The sequence below is a fragment of the Dioscorea cayenensis genome, chromosome 8, assembly GCF_009730915.1.
Source record: "Dioscorea cayenensis subsp. rotundata cultivar TDr96_F1 chromosome 8, TDr96_F1_v2_PseudoChromosome.rev07_lg8_w22 25.fasta, whole genome shotgun sequence".
Taxonomy (NCBI): Eukaryota; Viridiplantae; Streptophyta; class Magnoliopsida; order Dioscoreales; family Dioscoreaceae; genus Dioscorea; species Dioscorea cayenensis.
Genome location: NC_052478.1, coordinates 6,257,975 through 6,280,019, shown reverse-complemented (window position 1 = coordinate 6,280,019; position 22,045 = coordinate 6,257,975). Strand labels below are relative to the sequence as shown.

At 35.5% G+C, this 22,045-nt stretch overlaps 4 protein-coding genes across 4 annotated transcripts; all 4 read right to left on the bottom strand.

Annotated features, from left to right (window-relative positions):
* Window positions 1-1,045: 1,045 nt before the first annotated feature.
* Window positions 1,046-8,109, bottom strand: LOC120267905 (trigger factor-like protein TIG, Chloroplastic). Its single transcript, XM_039275581.1, has 13 exons — window positions 7,752-8,109; window positions 6,887-6,970; window positions 6,593-6,721; window positions 6,359-6,447; window positions 5,911-6,094; window positions 5,049-5,139; window positions 4,751-4,905; window positions 3,653-3,745; window positions 3,438-3,530; window positions 3,178-3,258; window positions 2,960-3,109; window positions 2,447-2,542; window positions 1,046-1,181 (listed from the first exon to the last, which is right to left on the bottom strand). The coding sequence occupies exons 1-13, from the start codon at window positions 8,022-8,024 to the stop codon at window positions 1,104-1,106; spliced, it is 1,596 nt and encodes a 531-aa protein (XP_039131515.1). The 5' UTR covers window positions 8,025-8,109; the 3' UTR covers window positions 1,046-1,103.
* A 1,285-nt stretch (window positions 8,110-9,394) lies between these two features.
* On the bottom strand, window positions 9,395-14,683 carry LOC120267867 (ferredoxin-thioredoxin reductase catalytic chain, chloroplastic). Its single transcript, XM_039275541.1, has 6 exons — window positions 14,520-14,683; window positions 13,344-13,456; window positions 12,027-12,076; window positions 11,818-11,889; window positions 10,433-10,493; window positions 9,395-9,610 (listed from the first exon to the last, which is right to left on the bottom strand). The coding sequence occupies exons 1-6, from the start codon at window positions 14,614-14,616 to the stop codon at window positions 9,566-9,568; spliced, it is 438 nt and encodes a 145-aa protein (XP_039131475.1). The 5' UTR covers window positions 14,617-14,683; the 3' UTR covers window positions 9,395-9,565.
* A 3,260-nt stretch (window positions 14,684-17,943) lies between these two features.
* LOC120267210 lies at window positions 17,944-19,012 on the bottom strand. Its single transcript, XM_039274904.1, has 2 exons — window positions 18,589-19,012; window positions 17,944-18,494 (listed from the first exon to the last, which is right to left on the bottom strand). The coding sequence occupies exons 1-2, from the start codon at window positions 19,010-19,012 to the stop codon at window positions 17,944-17,946; spliced, it is 975 nt and encodes a 324-aa protein (XP_039130838.1).
* A 458-nt stretch (window positions 19,013-19,470) lies between these two features.
* LOC120266582 (stress enhanced protein 1, chloroplastic) lies at window positions 19,471-21,715 on the bottom strand. The gene is made up of 4 exons (XM_039274223.1): window positions 21,586-21,715; window positions 21,404-21,508; window positions 20,408-20,586; window positions 19,471-19,707 (listed from the first exon to the last, which is right to left on the bottom strand). Exons 1-4 carry the CDS (start codon window positions 21,632-21,634, stop codon window positions 19,603-19,605), a joined length of 438 nt encoding a protein of 145 aa, XP_039130157.1. The 5' UTR covers window positions 21,635-21,715; the 3' UTR covers window positions 19,471-19,602.
* Between the last annotated feature and the right edge of the window lie 330 nt (window positions 21,716-22,045).

The following is a 22,045-nucleotide window of genomic DNA, read 5'->3' as shown; positions in this document are numbered from 1 at the left end:
CATACAAAATGATCAAAAGTTTTTCTATAGTTTATTGTACACTTATACCTTCCACCATTATTTTTCACTCATCTTATTGCATATCGTAAATCTAAATATGAAACTCATTTACTTCGTTTTTTGCTTTTTGTGTTTTCCTTTCTATATTTTCGGTTACATATGTCTAGGCTTCATATTTAGTTTATTTATATTTATTTATTATTTATTTTGATAATAAACAATAAGTGTTTTTTACTTAAGAGTTTATTAAGAGATAAACAAGCACAAAGTTGTATTAAATTTAATTTACTTTTACATCTCACATTTGTTCGTACTTTCATTTTCTAAATTTTTAATCTGAATATGAAATAACTTTGCACATCTTTCACAAAATTTTGTTAATTGTGCTGGTCTTAGTTAAAGGACAGTGGAGCATGTCACTCAACTTTGGAACCATTTGAGTATAGATGAAGGTTTAAGAAAGTTTTTTTCTATTGAAAAAAGTCCATTAAAATGGTACCTTGGAGACAGCAAGAGTACCATTTTCATGCTCCCAATAAATAACAGATTAATACATAATCATATCACCAATTGATACCATATTATGCTCCCCCTCAAGTTCATTTATGACAACAAAAAGAAAAAAAGAATATATTAGTCACTTTTACAGTTTTACTTTATCATGTACCAAGTTTAATTTAAAAATGCAAACCAACAAGAGGCTTATTTTAATACATTAATATATTCATATCAATATTTACCAAACATATAAGAATCATATGAAACATGCATCTCTTCATCATCTAAAGCTGAAAATAATACACATGCCCTTTTCTTTCTCCTGTTTTTTGAAAACAACACTAGATCATACAAGTGATGATAATCATCCATTGATCACAAAATATCATGTCAAAGAACTCAGATAATGTTAATGAACACAGAATGATTTCTGATTGGCATGTACTGAAGGGAAGCCATTGATTTTTACACAATACAACAATCAGCTCGGAAAAAGGCTCATGATAAAAAATCGACGGTGGTTCGAACATTTATCAATCTTGCTATCTAATTTTTTTTTTTTTTATTTGACTGTGCTCCAAAAATGTTTAACATCAAAGCCTTCTTCATCTATAGACATACTGAATTTCCAAATTCTCTCTCAACCACTCCAGCACCTTTGCTCCCTCCAGGACATCCTGCACCTGCAAAAATGCAAAGTTTTCTAGTTATGTGGGCATGCTAATATATCAGGAAAAGTACGCAAATTTATCAGCATGATTCTGTGATAGAGCATTAATTTAATCAATCATTTAGCTCGATACAGAGTTGATTTCTATGTGCGTTTGTAGCTAATGGATTTGGTGTCAACAGATTGCAGGTTGGCGTATAGTGGCGGTTACACGAGGAATATAATCGAGAAATTAAAGGAAAAGAAAGAGAGAGTAGTCTGTCTGGCATCCACCACAATACAACAAATCAGAGAATCTGAGAAAAGCCCATCCATTGTATCAATGTATACCCAATCAGTTTATGATTTCGAACTTTGTTGTCTTCCATGCAATGCAATTCATTGTTTATATGAATCAAAAGCAACTCAAAGCTTATTTCATTAAAATAGTATGGTTCTTGTAGGTTTGACATGTTCTAAAGATTATTAAATTCTAGATATGATCAAGCATCACAAAGTACAGAGTTTACTAGGCTCTGTCATCTGCAGATAAGCTTTCAAAGATAAGAAGCTAACCGCCCTTCTTCCTTAAAATGATTAAGTTCTAAAGTTGCACTACTTTGTAGTTCAAACTATATCGTTAGCCAGGTCCAACAAAGTAGAGCCTGTCAGGCGAGGAAACTTCCACCAACAAAGGAATCTTCATTTAGAGGGTTTGTTCAAAAAAGCTCTCTCAACATTGCCTTCTGAAAATTACTTCACATATGGAATTTTAAACGTTTCTTCTAGCCTATGTTTCGAAGTTGATGTTTTGCACAAACTTCGGGGACCATGATTGTGACTGTTAAAGTTAAGGGTACATTCTAAAAAGGCTTCCCTTTCTAATTAGAATATTAAAACTATCTTGGCATCCCAAATTAAGCTTCCTAATTTGTTACCATCAGTATATAAATGTTTGTCAATAAAAATCCTGTCCTAATTCATTAAAACACTCCTAACTTGATGCAACTTACATAATAGAACAAGGAAATCCGTATTTAACCATAAGAGTTCCAATGATAAGAGAAAGCAAGCCAGCAGGAAAAGCATCTAAATGAAAATACTGGTTGTAAAAAGTGGCAAATGTATAACTGTGTATTCTAGAAGAATCAGATCAGATCTAAAATGTACTCAAGGATTTTTATCAGTGGCAGAAAAGTTCCAATAAAAATCATAGACACATCATCATATTAAAGGGATAACTAAAAAAGCATATAAAGCAACCCCACATGAAAAGTTTTATATGATGAAGATGAGAACCTGCTCTTTAATGCGCTCCTCGTCATACTCTTGATTATGCTGTTCAAATTCTGTCACAGCTTTCTTCACTTCATTGACCACTTCATCAGTCGAGAACTGCATCAACATTGAGATAAGCAGGTCAATCCTCAGAATAATTACGAGTTCAAAGTTCTTGCAAGTACTTTCAGTGTTTGCAATCACCCTGGCCAGCTAGAACTTTCTAACCAGAGGTTGGTTGGCCAAATACCATGGCAGAAGGCCATTGAACTTTTTTATGTGGTAGAAAATTGGAGAACTCAATATCATAAATTACAACCAAATCATTACTCAACAGTCTCAACCTTCTCTATAGAATCCTACTAAACGTAAAGAGTAGTTTTTTAAGAAATTTTTGGAGATCATACATTAACACTAGGAACATATGGTATCTTTTACATGATCATCGTAAAGAAAATTTCTGATTGGTTATAATGATTAAATCCCTTGCATCAACCATTATTGTCAGAAAATTTCCAGAAAGTATATCATTACCTGCAAACCTTCACATTTGAAAATCTCACCAACAGCCAGCATCTGTTTTATTATTGCTGTAATATTTACCCTTTGACTTTCAAGGAACTCATTTACTGTCTTTTCACTTGAAAGAGATGCTAGCTGGTCTTCATTAATTCTCCTTCCTGCCTGCTCCGCAATAAGAGTTGAAATCAAAAATGTAAAAGTAAAGATGGAACTCTTTTCAAGCATTTTACCTGCATCTCCATAAGCTTGGCTCCATATAGCTGTCTGCCTTGTTCTTCGAACAAGGAATGTGGAACATCAACTTCTACAATCTAAATATCATGGTTATTTTGGTTAAACAGATGGAGAATCACATATAATGAGAAAAATCATTAAATAAGAAGATTTGTTGGTGCCTGTAAAGGAAATCCACTGAGATGGAAAAAGAGTGAAGAAGATATAATATTTTCTATGACTAAATCAAGTTTATTGTCCAAGGCATTCAAGTCACCTTGCTTAGCTGCTCTAGAATTGCATTATCAGTTGCCTGCTCTATAGCAGTTTGCTCTATTTCTCTACATCTCTGCAGTATTGCTTGTTTAACCTACATTGGTTCAAGCAGTGCATTGTTAGGGGCATAAAATATTCCAATATAAAAAATATTAATTAAATTAAAACTGAATAAATATAATTCTTCAAAGGTATCATTTAGCATGTGAAAGAAACCTCATCCAAGGTACTGCAACCAGGAAGGAGCTTCTCAGCAAGAGAGTCATCTAATTCTGGTAAATCTCTGTAAAAGAGTTCTTTACATTCGACCTAAAAATAAAAGATTTGGTGTCATAATGTATTTACTAAACAGAAACCAAAATTTTCGGCAAGTGGTCTGAAAAACAAGGAAAGGAAACAGCAACAAATCAGCAATAGGCCACTTCACATCTGAAACAGGAACATCTACAAAGTATGAACACAATGCTCAGAACATGAACTATGGAATAAATGTATCTACTTATGTGCTTCCTCAGAAAGTGGGAACTCAGTTCAATAGGATTTGAAATAATACAAGGGAATGATAAGTTAAAAAGGCGAGAGCAACAACCATTTTTAATGTTGCAAGAAATAAAAACTGCAAGTAAACATCATAGTCTTAACGAAGATAAAGTGTAGGCGAGTTGTGTCTGATAATATAAGTGAAAAGTCAGTCACTCGTGGGAATCTGGGAAAATTGGCTGGTTAGTGGACTTGCATATGATCACCTTCGCAATCCTAAGATTAAAATATCAAGGATGCCATGTCTTTATGACAGTTATTTGGTCAACTTAGTGAATTATACATTAGCCTGCATACATACTTTGAAGCAGCTCAATTCACAGGGTTAAGAAAACCGTGAATTAAGTTTACTGAATTTGTAATTTCTGAACAATAATAAGAGGAATTTTGAGAATTTAAGGATGAAATGGACTACAATTATGCGGGTAGTTTCTCAATAACAAGGATCACTCTTGCTTAAAATTTTATTCAAAATTCTATAATTGAACCTGTGAACATAAAACTCCCTAATCCAATGACGCACCTGAGTATACTTAAAAAGGACAAACTTATCCTTAACTAATTCAAAACAATTTTTTTTAATAAAAAAAAAAAACAAAATAGAAAGATAATTATCTAAGTCAATAGATGATGTGATTGCAGTGCACATGCCAATGTTATTGAAACTTGTAACATAGAATTCTTGGACCAAACATAGTTTAAATGTTACATCACTAAAACAAATAAAAAATGATGGAAACAACAAACATCGTGCAAAAATTGTATAAAACTCACCATAAATTGAGCGTTAATACCACGGAGATTTTCTTGTTCCCATGATTCTGGGAATGTGAGGATAAACGATTTTGTTTCACCTTGCTGAATACCAATTATTGCATCAAGGAAACCAGGAAGAAGGTTATTGGTCTCTTCTGTATCCAAGTGAAAACCTGGAAGAAAAGCCAGTGAAGATTTTTTTATATTGGGATAACAATTCAATACAATCAATTAAACTTGATCTTTAAATTCAAGAGATAACTTAAGCGGGCTAAAAGATGATGATAATGGAGATTTGAAAAGGAAACACCAAAACCTTTTCTTTCAGCAGAGGGTATTTTCTCACTTTCAGAACCGTCTTGCTTAAATGTTTCTGCATGTATATCTAGGACCACAAGATCACCAACCTAAGAAGTTGTAAATTATGCATCAGCAGAGCTAATTTCAAAGATGGTATTTCTGTGTAGATAGATCCATTCGCTTAATTCATAAGATAGTGTTACATAAATTGACAGAAAAGGTCAATAGAATTTTCAAAATAGAGACCAAAATAGAGACCTAACAACAGAAAATTGAACATTATCAATAATTAAACAAGGACAATTAGGGTCAAGCTAAAACTATAACATAGTTATTAAGCACACTTATATCCCAGTCCATAAGAAAGCAAATAGTTTAGCAACCTCTATGAGGTGGAGTCAACAATATAGTTATAATTAAAAGAGGGCAAACATGAACAAGTATCTTAGACAAATGGAGAAGTTTCAGGATATGAAAGTATAATATATTTAGTTGGGGATAGTATGCATTGACAATAATAATAATAATAATAATAATAATAATTAAAAATATAAAATCTCATCAGTCCCAAACGCTCAGACGCTCAACTGACAACTGTCAGTTGTAATAAAAACTAAAAAGCCCGTGTATTTTGTGATAGTAGTAGTAACTTGGTTCTGTATAAAACCCTAAAAGAAATTAAAAAACATCAACCACCAACAGATATTTGTTATTAAAGGCTTACATCACCTAATGGAGTATGCACTGCAGGATTAAGCCTGTGAAAACTTCAAACTAACATATAGTTTTTGTACGAGGATTGCGAATAAATAAAAAAAAATTCAAAAACAGAATCATTTTAAGAGGCATTCACACAATGCAACAAAACAATACCTCACCTGCAAACCCCTATCAGTTACGATTCTAAGAGATCCTAGATCCCTATGGCGGCGTCTTAGCTCTCGTTCAGAAGCATTCTCAGCAGTAACAATTTTGTCTATTTCTACAACAACCTTCAGGTTCTTATATTGGTTTTCAGATAGCCATTTGATTTCAGGAGCCACGTCAGCTGCAACATCATATCTGTGTTACAAAGTAAATCCTTATAATCAGTATGAGTAAGAGGAACCAGTGAAAACCTAATAAATATCTAATAAACAACTAGACTCCCACTTCTTATTTGGCAGTAAAGATTAAAGATATAAACATGCAGACTTCCAAAGAATGGCTATGTGCGGCATATAGGAAGGATATTCTCTTCTGCATAAATACAGTTTAGACCACCGAAAAAAGAACAAAGCATATATGCCTGATCATTTCCTGATGAGGCTAAGCCCCAAGACAAACCTGAAAACATCTTGTTGGGAGAAATCATCCTCCATTTCTGAAAATTTTGTTGTAATGCGAACAGAATCTGCTAAGGCTCTTCCTTGTACCTATAATATTAGGTTTCATCAGGGATATAGGATACAAGATTGATCTAACAGTAATGTTTCATGATCATGTTCTCATATATCTTCCTAATGCATAGCAATTTAATAATTCATTTCAATTAGCTCAAGATTGTACAAATCTACCAACCGAGGACACAGCCTTGGGCAGGGTTTTCTTCAAAATTGCTTCAATTGTAGCTCGTTGTACATTCTCTCTGCCTGCATAATTTAGAAGTATGTTTTCTGGAATTTTCTTTCCAGGGCGAAATCCAGGAACCTAGACAAAGCCAAAAGGAAAACAAAAGGTTCTAATGTGAGCTAGTAAAACAAACATTCATACACAACTGCTAGCACTAAAATAAAATATTTGAAAGTCATAAATAAATTTTATTTGGAAATATAGATAGAATCTCTTATTCAAAAACTAGACCAACACATATACCTTTAACTGCTTGGAGAACTCATCCAACACCTTTCTATAACATTCTTGACACACTGCAGGAGGAACTGCCACACTTAACTTAACCTGCGACAATAAGGAGAAAAAAAAATTAGGTTAACTCGCAGCATCAATTTTTGAGTTCGCTGAAACTATAACTTAAAAAAATGAGAAGTTTGTGACATTCATTTAGTTAGAAAACAAAACAAATAACAACATGACACAGACAGAAATCACTTCCAGATCAGGTTTCTGAAACCTACCATTCCATTCTCTGACTAAAAGCAATATTATCTGTCTGTACAGGCCACAGTCTACTTCATACAAAGGCAAATTAAAATCAAGCAGTGGCGTACTACCTAGAAGAAAGGAGGTAAGCAGTTAAGATAGCTATTGCTCATAAACAAATTGTCAAACAGAAAAGTATGAGTCCATTAGTGTGACAAGTCAAGTGCCTATACAGAAAAAAACTCAGGAGATCCAGAGCAAAGCCTTCATGTAGCACACTCACTCCTAATCCAATTCCGTTTCTCCCCATTTTGCATCAATGACAGCTCGCTAAATACTAATCACAACTTGCAGGATTCAATCCCCAAATAACTTAATTACCTTCAGATTCACACTATTCCAAATCAACATTATCCACTAAACTAAACATACCAATAATAAACAACAAAACAAGCACTGGAATTCAAACAATGAGGCTCAAGACTGATATTTTCCTTGGTAGTAACACAACTTAAATCCATAATAATCATTAAAAAACAAAATTTTGCAAAAATGAAAAACATTACTAAATTGCAATTCAATGGCAAGAGGGAAAGCGGAGAGAGAGAGAGAGAGAGAGAGAGAGAGAGAGAGAGCTGACACTAGAGTGCGGCATTTTTGTCTCGGTGACCTCGATGTCCGCTGGGAACCGTTCCTTCTCTGCTGGCTTCACAGAAACACCCGCGGCAACGACGAAGGGGTTCACAACACGGCGCGAAGAAGATGATAAGCAAGGGTAGAGATGACAGGACGACGAGGCGCGATCGAGGGACCATGAGGACGAGAGCTTGCAGGCATAGGAGGAGGGCGAGGAGGTGAAGGAGAAGAGAGAAGGGCGATGGAGGTGGAGGGTGGAGCCAAAGACGAGCTCCATTATCGAATGGCAAGGGTGAAGAAGGAGCGAACGCAGAGATATTTCTATTAAGAAAATCCGCAAAACCGTTCGAGTTTTAACGTTTTTTTGGATATTGAGCTTGATAATTCGACAGAAACGTTGGGTTTATCCACATATTTGTCACTTTAGAATTTTATATCACTTTCCCAAGGGTAATGCATATACACACACGAGCACCCATAATTTAAGACGTCCCTAGATTTCAAATTTAAGGATGTCTACAATAGCTATCCGATGGTAATTTGACAGTTTTAATCATCATAAACAGTAAAAAAAACATATTCTACAGTGTTATACAGTATCATGAACAATAAAATGTATATAATACTTATATAAACAAATAACCGTTAGATAATGATCCAACCATTTTAAATTAACTAGAGAACAGTAATTTAGGGACTTACCTAAGTTACTTTTTGCCTATATTTGTACATGTCGCAGTTGTGTAAAAGCCTAAAAGGTAATGATAGAGTTAGACAAACATGACCGGGTACATGCAAAGTAATAAAAATAGTATCAAAAACATTATACTTTCCAAAAATGGGTTGTTGGGTAAGTATAGTAATACTATTTGTTTGAATAGTGCAATTGGATGAGAATTTGGCTTTGATGAAAATCATTGGATTGAAATTCAACTGTTTAACAATTCATAGATATTGAATCTATGAATATTTGTAGATGACACGATCTCTATATATAATATTTTCATGTTTATCTTTCTCATTAACTAATCTAAATCAAAAACATAATTATTTTTTAAAAAAGTTCTATTTTAGAGGTGAATGAAATAATTCAAATATTAGATTTTTATTTTTATTTTTTTTAATTTTTGAGATTAAGTGGCAAATATTAGATTTTTATTTTTATTTTTTTAATTTTTGAGATTAAGTGGCAAATATTACAAAAATAAAATATTTAAAACGAAGCTCCTCACACAATTAAGCCAATCTTTCTCCTAAGGATATTACTACATTCATCAAAGTGATAAAGAGTCATTTGGGTGCTGCTCTTCATAAATAAAAGAGAAAGATACAGATTATCTTGTTGTTTAGTTCCCTGCTATTTGTTTTTCCAGTTTTGAAAGAAAAAAAAAATTGTGAAATTACTTAAAAATAGGCATGACTTATTATTATTCTTGCCTTTTTACATAGAATGTATATAGTTCAAAAGGAAGAAGGTTAAGTTACAAAATGAAGTACGAAAGAGTCAACTGGCAAACATGAAGCTTGGAAGCTAACAAACAGTGCAATACAACCTGTTTATCCAGTATTTAACCAATAGTTAACAGTACACAACCACATTGTTCCAGCTACCAACTTGCCATTGGTGAAATGCAGCCGAAGGCATCATACACTAAAATGCCGATGAAATTAAGATATCATATGAAGAATACTGAAGAAAACTCGGACAAAAATTCAGTAAGTGAAGCAGAATTTAGTATAGAACTAGGAAAATATATACATGAAAGCCTGGCATCTTCAAGCTATTACATAAGGGAGAAGGAACAAAGTGCTAATAGGTCACAGATTTGCTGTTGTTTCCTTGATCTCGTCCAAGGTGATGCTCTGCAAAAAGAGAGAACAAAGAAAACCAAAAATCACAAATTTGGATTTTCAGTGTCATTTGACACATACTTCCATGCCAGGAAATGACTTAGAAAATTATATGGGAAACTTTCTTCTTGTTTAGTGAGGACGATTGTAAACTCCAGTCCACAGGTGGTTCACCAAAATGGTCTTGTTTACTAGTTCACACAGAGAGAAATGCCAGCGATTTAGTTTTAGTCAACTGAATTTGAAGAGGAACTCTTTTATGATTCACAAATTCATAAAACTGTTTCATGAAACAACAACAAGATCACAACATGACATTCATTTTTTCACAAAATCTTCCACACGGCAAGTGATTAGCATTGAAAAACTTCAATGTTGGCATATCCAGGGAATACGTCTTGGGAGACCTAAGATGGTACATTACTTAATTTGCCTAAAAGACAAAGGTTTCTGAGTAATATGACCAATCCCTCTTGTGCAAGTCTAAGAGAGGTGAGCTCTATCTGCAAATGAACTTGCTAGACATTGCTAGCCCTAAATTCCATGAAAAAAGCTATAAATCATCGGCTCTTATTTCTTCTAATTCAGGACACATGAACCCACATCTAATCAACTCACCCATGTCTGTTTCACATTCTAAAAATCAAATGAAAACAGCCCTCATTTCACCACACTTTCATTTCCTACAAGGTGACCCGCTAATTACAACAACTATTAGAATTCAGTTTTGGGGATGAAATATACGCTTCATAATACATGAATTTAAATATGGTATTAAGCAAGATAGGTTTTACAGATATGATATTTGATTACTTAATGACAGATTTCACGTACCTGGTCCTTTCCAGCAAAATCGTTATCAGGTGTCAGAAAAAGCATGCAGTGGCATTCCTTCCTGAGAAACAACAGAGCGCTCAATATAAACACTAGCACAGACCTAATAATGCATTGTTAGGTAACAGCAAAGGATTATGAACTAAAGTAAAAAATTATATGAAAGAAGATATACCAGTCTTCATTCTTCAGGCAAATTATTAGAGAGAAACATAATTTAATAGATGGAAGACAACACTACCTGAGGCCTCATCACAGCAAACAGATAACACAAACATTTCTAGCTGATCCTAATACCAATATGCAAAGCTAAAGATACAATGGTAACATCATAGTCAAGCACATCAATTTAGTGAGCAACAATTAAAAAAAAAAAAAGAAAAAGAAAAAATTGAAAATTCAAAGAACTGTTCCTTAGTCTTTTATATCTAATCAGTCTGGTATAGTTGCAAGAATATCCAGGAATGCCAAAAGAAGTGATGCACGCTGATCCCCATTAACCTAATTGTTAAGCAAATTGAGAAACAAGTTGAACTAGGCCATTCTCACCACATGTCAAACAACATATCTTCCAGGCAAAAACTGTACTTTAAAATGACAAACCTCTAAAACAAAAAAAAAAAGACCAATCGTGGAAATAATAGAAAAAGACTTGCAATAAAAAGGTGTGAAGTTAGGTGCTAGGTGCTAGAAGAAGGTCTAATTGTTACTATTTTATATTCTTTAAACCAAGACAAACCCAATAAACAAAAAGGTTAAAAATCTTAAATAACTTGAATATGAGGCATAGTATACAACGAAAAAAGACGGAGTTCAATTACACATCATTTTTTAAATTCAATCACAAAAATGTAAGAATTTGATATGCCAAGCTCTATATGTGGCATATATGAGATATAATAAGAGAAAACACATAATCTATCAAGTGGCACACTTGCGTTTTAAGACCTTTAAATAACTTCTTAAAATGCTTTGATCTACAATAAAATATAAAACAAATATATATGAATGGTTTACAATTCATTAATCACGTATTTTATGGCAAATTCTTTGTCAAAGATCTAACATGTTCTCCTCCACTGATAGTGCCTAAACACCGTGGTAGATAGAAAAATATGGATGGCACTTATTGTCATCAATTTATCATATCAAACACTTGACACATTACCAAGCCAACATTTGCCTGCATTATGCATATGAAGATATAAATATGTACATGCAAAACTAAGATTAAACTCCATGCAGAACACAAACACCTTGATAATGCCATGCACACAACACAAGCATATGCACCATATCAAAACACAGTATGAAGGATTGCATAAAGGATTAATGAACTTCATGGTTCGACACAACTAAAACGTGCTCTTATAATAATGTAATACCTTTCACGCATAGGTACACATGGGCAGTTCCAAAATCCTTGCCCTGCTTCAGCAGCTTTATCATCATAATGCCTAAAATATGACTCAATTGAAGGTGTGAATCATTAATAATTTGATAGATACAAGGATGGAAAATTAGATAAGAAGAGAAGATGGAAAAAATATAGATATTAACCGAGAAAAGAAGAGCTTGTGATAAATTGCATTACCTACAAGGACATAGAGGTGCTCCCAATGAGTCCCTGTGATCAGCAAGACCCTATTCAAATTTTTAATGATGCCCATTGCATTAGGGAATGAATTTGTTCTGATAAGTACAGAAAAAGGGCCATAGAACAGAGAAAAGTAGTTTAGATTCTAAACAAATAAAAAGGGAAGTGTGTCAACATCATGGAACAAAAAATATTTCTTCTCACAATCTTGCAAACTTTGATTCAGAAACAATTTCCCGCACTAAGCTGATTAACTGAATGGATTAGACAACCACAACATGCTAGAAACAATTGAAAAAATTGACCGTATACTAAAATCATATGGCATGTGCTCTTCAATTCCAAGTCTATTAAAACATTTCAATGCACCATATATTCTAACAAAATTTTATTAAGTACAATGTATTTGCTTGCAAATTCTGCTTACTTCCCTTGTCACTATAGAATTATTATGGGTTCAAATTTGGAATTTTAGACGAGAATGATATCAAGGACGTGATTGGAATTACAGGTGAGAATTGTGTATAAACTCCACATAAGATGACCATTTGTTGAATACAAAGTTATATGCTATGGGGAACATATGGCTTATTTATCCAGAGAACCAACAGAATTCTATCCATCCGACACAGGTTGATTGATAGGGCATGCAACTTGGGGGGCCAATAGCCATATGCTAGCCTTCTAGATAACAAATCAGATAGGAACCTGAGCCGCTTGGAATTTATCACCAATGATCAAGGTGGCCATATAGATGTTATACACACCTTTGGCCCAAAGTTTGATGCATTTTGTTTTTCTAAAACAAAACTTTCAATATGATTTAAATTCTCCTTGCTACTTGCATTTACCTTTTCAAGTTCAAACTTTCAATAACTTAAGAGAAATGAAGGATACATGATACATCATTTGTTCTAGAGATCATTATCAGCTCTTCTTTTGCTCACTGAGCAAATTAATTCAATAGTATTAGTCGGTTTAAGAGTGCCTAGTTTGACACTAGATTGAAAATCGAAACCCATGTAAGTAGTCTATTTTGTTGTTATATTAAATCTGGATCATATGGTTCAGTTGAGAATACCAGATACCAGTTAGTTGTACATGGGTGAGATAAACATGAACTTAGGAAGCTAACACCATTTCTAGAGAGTCATAAATTCCAAATTCAAAAACCAAGATACAGTCACAAAAAGTTGTTTTTCGGTTACATTCAAAACATCTTTACAGTGAAAAAGCACCGGATTTAATATAGGTAACTCTTACCTAGAAAACAATAAAATCAAAACATATACCAAGAATATTTGTATCTTTTACCTTAATAACAACAGAAGTAACTCCTTTGTCAACACAAAAATATGTTCCAGATCGACGAGCATATTGCTCTGAGAACTTCCTCATCACCTCAACAGACTTGTCAGAAGGTTCCGCTGTAAAAAATACAAAACAAAATAAAGGTTGAAATATTGTTATATCATCATTTTCCAAATATAATAGAATAGTAAAAACAGAAAAGAGTATCTTTATACCAAAAAAACTCTTCTACTTAAAGAAGCTGAAGACCAAGTAAATGCAGTGCATACTTCAAGCATGGTTTTCTAAATGATGAACCTTTAAATTACAAATAGATGTTTCAATGACAAACACTAAATTTAACTAAACAGGATGTCCAGAGAACCAGGGTGTCTTATTAAATTTAGAACAAGAAAACCAATTTTAGATTCCTTTCAAGTAGGTATGTGAAGACAAAAGCTGTTTAAATAAATTGTACATCCCAAAAGCCCGCTGCTAGCTGTGGGCTTGCTTTCGTAAAACAAATTTTTGGTATAAAAACTAGTCAGTACTTAAAGATTAATTTTATGATAATGTTCACTATAAGGGGATCTGCATGACAATCAAAGTTAAATGACCATTCCACAAAACAATGAAAACTACATTCATATTCAGCAGGCCGGTCAGGGGATTCATTACCTCCATACAGGTTTGCATTGGCAAAAATATCTTACCGACTATCTCTAAATAACATCATTACTAATCAAATTAACTATAAGGTGAAAAACTCAGCAATTGAAAACATCAATAAGCCACAACGCAGTCCAGTATACACCAGTTCTACTCGACAAAAGCCCGATCACCTATAGATGTGGAGAACCAATAAACTTTCAAGAAGATGACTCCTATAATGTCATTCAGAGATAAATTTCGGAACTTTGCAATATCATTGAATAGATAAAATCCAAAAATCAGATCTGCAATGGCTAATCACGACGTATAACATGCTACACATTGCCCCCGACCTCAATCAATCACCATAATCTACATCCCAATACCTTAACCAACACCGCAACCACCACAAGAACGCAATGAGATCAAGAAAACTCGACAAAAGTATTCAATCAAACGCAACACCTTTGATTTCTCATCAAAATACACAAACAAATACAGGACTAAAAGGAAGCAGAACACCAGTGCCCACAAGATGCAAGAGCTTACATTTTGCTCGGATTAGGGTGGGCTGGGGAGGGTTTGGTGATGGAACGGCCACCAAACTCGGAAGCCGGACGCCATAGAAGCTGGATTGGATGCTCATCGCTGCGCTGCTCTCTCTCTCTCTCTCTCTCTCTCTCTCTCGCTCGGGAGTAGATAAAGATAAAGAAATGGATGGAAAGGAATTTCAAGAGCGCTGCGTGGCGAGAGATCAACAACGACAAAATAATATCTGCGTCTTTATCCTCTAAACGGGTCCATTTTAGAAGGTACCCGATCCGATATCTAAGCACGGATCCGACCCGGTGCGGTCCATACTCCATATTTTAGAGTTTGCTTTTTTTTTAAAAAATAAAATAAATTAAAATAATTTTTGATATCTTGGAATTTTGAATCTTTTTAACAAATAATTACTCCCTATATTCCATTATAAGAGTCTGTTTCTAAAAATTTTTCATAAGCTGCCTGAGTCGATATTTAAGGATCAACCTGATAAATTAATATCTGAGCGTGGTCCATATTAGAATTTGATTTTTTTTTTAAAGTTTGATATCTTGGAACTTCAGTATCTTCAACAAATGACTACTCCCTGTGTTTCATTATAAGTGTTCGTTTCTAGAAATTTTTCATATTAGAAGGTGCCTTATCCGATATCTAAGAGCAGATCTGACCTGATAAATTAATATGTGAGTGCAGTCTGTATTAGAGTTTGATTTTTTCTTTAGATGAAATAGTTTTTGATCTCATTAGAATTTTTAATCTTTTTAGCAAACGATTACTCTGTACATTCCATTATAAGTGTCCACTTTTCGTATCCCAAATTATTTACTTACATACCTAATTTAAAAATTAATTTTTAAATTTAATATTATCAATATATTAAAAGCATTGTTTTTCATCATTAAACGTCATTTAATGTACAACTTCCGTGGTGGAAAAAATACACAAGAAAAAAAATGCTTATAAATTTTTTTTTTGAAAAAGTGGATAAACCACAATGCATTAAAATAAAGAAGAACATAGTACAACTACCACTAGCTGTGGTACGGAACAAACAGCGACAGTACAACAAAACAACATAGAACAACAACAAAAGTACAACCACAAAAAAAGACAGGGGGGCGCCCACGTCCCCTACAGAGAAGAAAACATAGCGACTAGCCTGCGCTTGGGACAAGCGTCTCCTTCGAGGACCGAGTCGCCTCAAGATCTTTCACCCAAGGGCCAAGAAACTCCAAGCTGCACCTGACCGTGCTGATATCATCCTCCAGCTTTGCTTTAGAACCACCTGAGAAAGAAGAGCACCAAGATACAAGCATACGGCCAATTTTCACAATTAGGTGATAAACGTGCATAGTAATGGCATTGAAAATGCAATCATTCCTAGCAATCCAAACAGTCCAAACAATGGCCTTCGCAACTAAATCCCCAAAAGCCCTTCTCTCCGGATGCAAAAGAGTTCTCCACCGACCCCAAAGATCCACGAGGAAGGTCAGTAATTGGGGGAAATGAAGTAATCGGGCGAAATGCTCCCAAACTTGTTGAGCGAGATCACATTGGATGAACAGGTGATCAACAGACTCCGAACCCGCGTGGCACAGAACGCAGGTGTCCGTAGGCAGCCGATTACATCGCCTATGAGCTAAGTTCTCAAGCGAAAGGATTTTATTATGCCACGCAAGCCAGTTAAAGAGGCTAATTTTTTTTTGGATACCAATCGCGCCAAAAGAAACGCGACACCGGGCATATGAGGCCCCATCAATTAAACGTTTGTAGAAGGACTTAACCGAGAACGTCCCATTCCCGGTAAGTCTCCAACCCTTTTTATCCCCCACATGACTGAGCGAAGTTAGCACACCAGCATGAACCAGTCCCACCACCTCAATGCCTGAGAAGGGAGGCTCCCCCAGTAAGTGGAAAAGATCATGGACAATGCTGTTGGGGCAGGCACTCGCTCTATACTCCGCAGGCCACAGATACATTGGAGCAATGCCATTAATCCAATAGTCCTTCCAAAAAAGTGTTTCCTTCCCCGTATGGATAGTATGCGAAAAATAGCTCCTGAGGGCCGGTAAACAACCCAAAACCCCATGCCAGAAGAAGGAAATCCTGCCTGAATGTTTAGGCCACAGGCTTGAGCGAGAAAGACCATAGTTGAATTAAATCACCTTAGTACCACTCCAAGAAGGATCATTCATGAATTTCCACCACCACTTTCCTAATAAAGCTTGGTTAAAACTGGCCAGATCTATGATGCCCTAACCTCCCTGGTCCCGCGGTCTACATAGATTATTCCAACCTATGAGCCGACACCTAGGATGGTCAATATCCGAGCCAGACCAAAGAAAGTCCCTTCGAATACGATCCACCTTTTTAATCACCCAGCAAGGCAAGCGAAAAATGGGCATCCAATAGGTTGGAATAGCTGACAACACTGAGTTCACCATCGTAAGTCGACCGCCTAATGACATAGCTGCATTTTCCAAGACGCGAGTCTACTTCTCACCTTGAGAATGACCCTTTCCCAATCCTGCTTGCGCGGTCTCCTACTCGCAATCGGAATACCCAGATAAGATACGGGTAATAAGCCAACATTACACTGTAATGTCGCAGCAGCCGATTGGTCTAGGAGTTCATCCGTTCTACTTGAATAAAGGCAGGTTTTTGCAAAGTTCGTTTCCAGACCGGACATACCTTTGAAGAGGTACAGGATCAGCTTAATAATCCTGAGATCCTCACACCCACCAGCAGTAACAATTAAAAGATCATCCGCGTAGTGCAGGTTACATTTACTCCCGAACTCCCCTAACGGGACCCCAAGTAACACTTTGGAGCTGAGGGCATGAGCGAACATAGAGCTCAGGACATCGGTCGCCAAGACAAACAGAAGTGGAGATAAGGGGTCGTCTTGCCTCATACCTCTTTAATATCTAAAATACCCATTTTGGGAGCCATTGACAAGAATTGACGATTTCGAGGAACACAGAATGCATTTGATCTAGCTCACTCATCTTTCCCCAAACCTTCTGGCGCTCAGCAGATCCAAAAGGAAGTCCCAGTCCACCGAGTCAAAAGCCTTGGCAAAGTCCACCTTTAAGATGTACCCGGGAAGCTTGCGCTTGTGAAGACTGAAAATTTGTTCCTCCGCCGTGGCGATATTGTCTAAAATGCATCTTTCCTTCAAGAACGCCGACTGATCCGAATCCACAAGGTCGTGCATCACAACACTCAGACGCGAAGCAAGAATTTTAGATAAAATCTTTAGCGAGGAATTGATCAAACTGATAGGTCTTTAGTCCCCAGGTGACTCCGGGGAGTCCACCTTTAGGATCAGAGCAATGTTTGCCCAGTTGATACGCTCTAGATTCGCTCTTCCCCAATAGAAGTCCTCACAAAGAATCATCAGATCCACTTTAATAGTCTCCCAAAACTATCTAAAGAATAGCAGGGGAAAACCATCAGGGCCAAGGGCCTTATCCTTCCCAAGGTCGAAAACCGCAGTCTTAACTTCCTCCATCGTGAACGGTCTATCGAGCTGCGATAAATCCACTAGATTCCTATTCGAGAGGAGCTTCCTGAAATCGATCAAGAAACGGTTCGAACGACTTTGTCCAAACTGAAGTTGAAATCGGTCTGAGAACACCTTCCCGATGTCCCTAGGATCCGTCATAGTGGTGCCGTTAAAGATGATACTGGGGATGAAATTTCTGTTCCGTCGGCCAATTGCAACCGCATGAAAAAAACGCGTGTTCTCATCCCCCTCTTTCAACCACTGTAGTCTAAAACGTTGCTTCCAGTAGAGTTCCTCTTGCTTACGAATCAAAAAAAGCTCAAGCTTAAGATCCTCCCCCTGTTTACTCTCCAAGGGAGATAAACATCTGTTCTCCGCAATCGAATCCAAACAATCCAACTCGTGAAGCAGCGCAAGCTTTTTGAGTTTGATGGAGCCGAAGGAGAATTTCGCCCAGTATCGCAAGTGACCTTTTAGGTAAATTAATTTTTTTTGCTATAATGAAGGCCCCACAACCACTAGGAGAGCATTCTTTCCACCACATAGTAACGAGATCCTCAAAACCCTCCGCCATAAACCAGGCCAACTCATACCTAAAAGGCCGCGGTATAGAGTAGTGAATGCCCAGCTCAAGCCTGATCGAGACGTGATCCGAGCCCAAACGCGGCAAACTTTTCTGGATCAGCTTAGGGAAAAACCCAACGCACTCACTATTGACGATAAATCTATCAAGTTTCACCCAGATTGAGTCTGATTGACCATTGGTCCACGAAAATCTACGTCCCACCGCAGGGGGTTCAAGCAACTTGAGCTCCTGTAGGAATGAATTTGCCAATCTAATGTCGGCCAGATTTGGTGGACCACCATTTTTGTCACCCAAATTGAAAGTGGCATTAAAATCCCCACATATAATCCAAGGCATCCCATTAGGGCCAGCACTGGCACGCAGCTCATCCCAGAAGGCATTTTTCATTGATCTAGCAGTCATCGCCAAGTCAAATTCACGTTTTTGGAGTAGAATTCCACCGTTAAGCTGAAGGAGCCCTTGATTAAGATAGTGCCCTTATAAAATTTTTAAATTTAACTATTTTTAAACTGTTGGTGAAATAATTACGGTGGATACTTGTGCTGTAATAAATAGAGGGAGCATTAATTTTTCGCGCTTGAAGATTCAAACGGCATATGAGGTAAATGGCTATAAATACTAGAGGTTTTTTTTTTATTGTTGAAAATGGTTTGTAAAAAACATTAACCATCTTTCCAAACAAAGATCAATTAATTCACTAGAATCTAAGCATAAAAAAACATGACGTCTCTTTTTATACTCCAACTTTTATTTTGTCAATCTGTCACAATTTTAAACTCACATTTGATAATGGTTAAACGGTCATTTGAGTTTTTTTTTTTCCGCCAAGAAATTAAAATAAATAATTATAAAATTCACCATTAGATAAAAAAGTGATTGAAAGATGAGAAATTATGAGAAACTATGAGAGAAATTACATATTAAGCTTCAAACAAAAACTAGAAGGGAAAAACAAAGGCCAAATGTTGAAGTATAATTACAGTATTCAACAATCAATTTTGAGAGGCTGATTGAAAGATGAAGAATGCTGTGAGAACACCAACTAATGCTGTGACAACCAATGCCAGAGTCGGTAAGGGTGACGTAAAACCGAAGTTCTGGAAAAATAAACACATTGTCACAACAATTATAATGCAACAGAACAAACCAATAGTATATTTGGCTTCCATAAACGAACATTATTCTAGTTCTTTGGATTTTGATATTGATGTTGATGTACTCATCGAATCTATGTTACGAGCTACTTAACCAAAGTTATTAAATCGATGGCTTCATCATGACAGAAAAAATGCAGGATTTATGCTGGTCGAAAATTTCAAGCTCAACCACAAACCAGTTAAAGAAGTTCGTAGATATTCATCTAAGTAACTATAAAAGGTTTAAAGCGACAAACCATTGTTTCTGATATAAGCTTACTGTGAATTAGCACAAAATTTTTTAATTGAATGGGGACCTATGTTTTTGAAGCCTTGGTCCATAATCTAAGTTTAATTATTTTCTGAAAAGATGTCAATGTACTCAGGAATGTGTAGAGAATTTTTTTTTTGTTTTTAAATCTAATTAGTATTCCTCCCTCTCATAGTCTCATGAAGCAAGGAAATCATTATGAAGCTCATTTATTATAAATGCCTCATCACAATTCTTCTTTAGAAAAAAAAAAGCTATTGATGTAATATGGAAATCTATGCATAATTCAAATATTAATTGAATAATTCTCTATATCTTCGATGGGATTTTATATTCCAACATGAAGATTCTATTGTATTTATCATCTCAAGACATGAAAAAATATTTTACCTCGAGGAGCCCCTTCCCTGTTGTTATTTCAACAGTAATAGCAGTTGCGAATCCAACCATTGCAAGACGGCCGAGCCACACATCCAATCCACCATCCTCCTTTGTACCCTGCTCACATCTAATAGAAATTTGTGTGGCTTGGCGTACAAACTTCCTTCTAGTTAACACTGAGCCAAGAACTGGAAATGAAGTGATCATGAGTGTTGATAATTTTTGAACCGGCAATGAAAGGAAAAACATACAAATTGGCGTTCTAAGGCAGATTAATATAGTGATGGAAGAATCACCAATCCATCTGTCTTAGATAGCTAGATGGTTTCATAACATCAAAGTTTGTCAGTTGCCACGAATATTCACGAGTCAGCATTATACAACATTGATATAGAATGAAAACTTTCACAAATCAATTTTAGTTGGATCTCATCCACCTAACACAGCCCCTTTAAACATGAAAAAATAAGCAAGACATAATTTTTAAAGACATATAAATTGATAAACTAGCTAAAAACTGGGAGACTAGTCAAACCACTTCATTTGTTATGGAAAAGAAGAAGAAGAGAACCTTAGAACAAGCAACATGACCTCAACTCATTTGGTAAAATACAAGATCAAAAACTTGTTACGTTTTTTAATTTTATTCATCGCCAATATCAAATTTTAACTTGACCATTAAAAATTCAATGGGAACTAAAAGTTCCTAGAACATCCAACGAAGCCTAAATCATCCAAACCTCTTTAGTCATCATGCACATCCCAAAATGTAGGAATTTGGCCATGTAGAAGGTGAATGGTTCCAGGCAGCATGCAACATGAGTCCAATTCACTTGATAAAAAGATGGCATTCCAAAAATTCAATTTTTAACCTTTATTCATTACAAAAATCAAATTTTTACCTTAAATAATGAAAATTCAAACAGAACTAAGCTCCTGTAACATCAAACACACACACAATAAACCGTCCAACACTATGAGAAATTCTAATTATAAATGTCTTACAAAGTGGAGTTCCTCGCTTGAAGGAAGAAGCAGTGATTTTGGAGTGTGCTTCACCAAGAGGACGAAGAAGAGCACTGGTTCGCTGAGGTTTCCTTGCAGCAACATCTACACAAAAACCAGAGAATTGAGCACAAGGACAAGAATCAGACCAAGAGATAGAGAGATTAAGAGAAAAGACTTGCTTGGAAGCGAAACGCAGAGAGAAGAGGCGGCGATGCCAGCATGAGCCATGGAGATGGGGATGGAGATGGAGCAAAGGAAAGGCTTCAGAAAAAGGGATTATCTTATCCGGGTTGGTACTTGGGAAGTCATAACAGTCATAGCACTACATACGATAATTTCTTATTTTTTTGTGGGGTTTAGTGAAAAAACTTAAATGACATCATTGAATGTTCTATGTTTGCATATAACCCCCTGATTGTTTTTTTTGGTTGCACTTTTATGCCTCTTTGAGGTCTTCAAAACATAATGTTGATTTTGATATATAAATTTTTAAAATAATTTATATAGTCGGTATTGTTTGGGCACTAACTTATCAAAATCATCAACCATGTAATGAAAAAAAATTACCAAATTAAATCTGTAATCCATCAGTTTTTTTTTAAGTGGGTAAACTACTAATTTATTAAAAAAAAATCAATA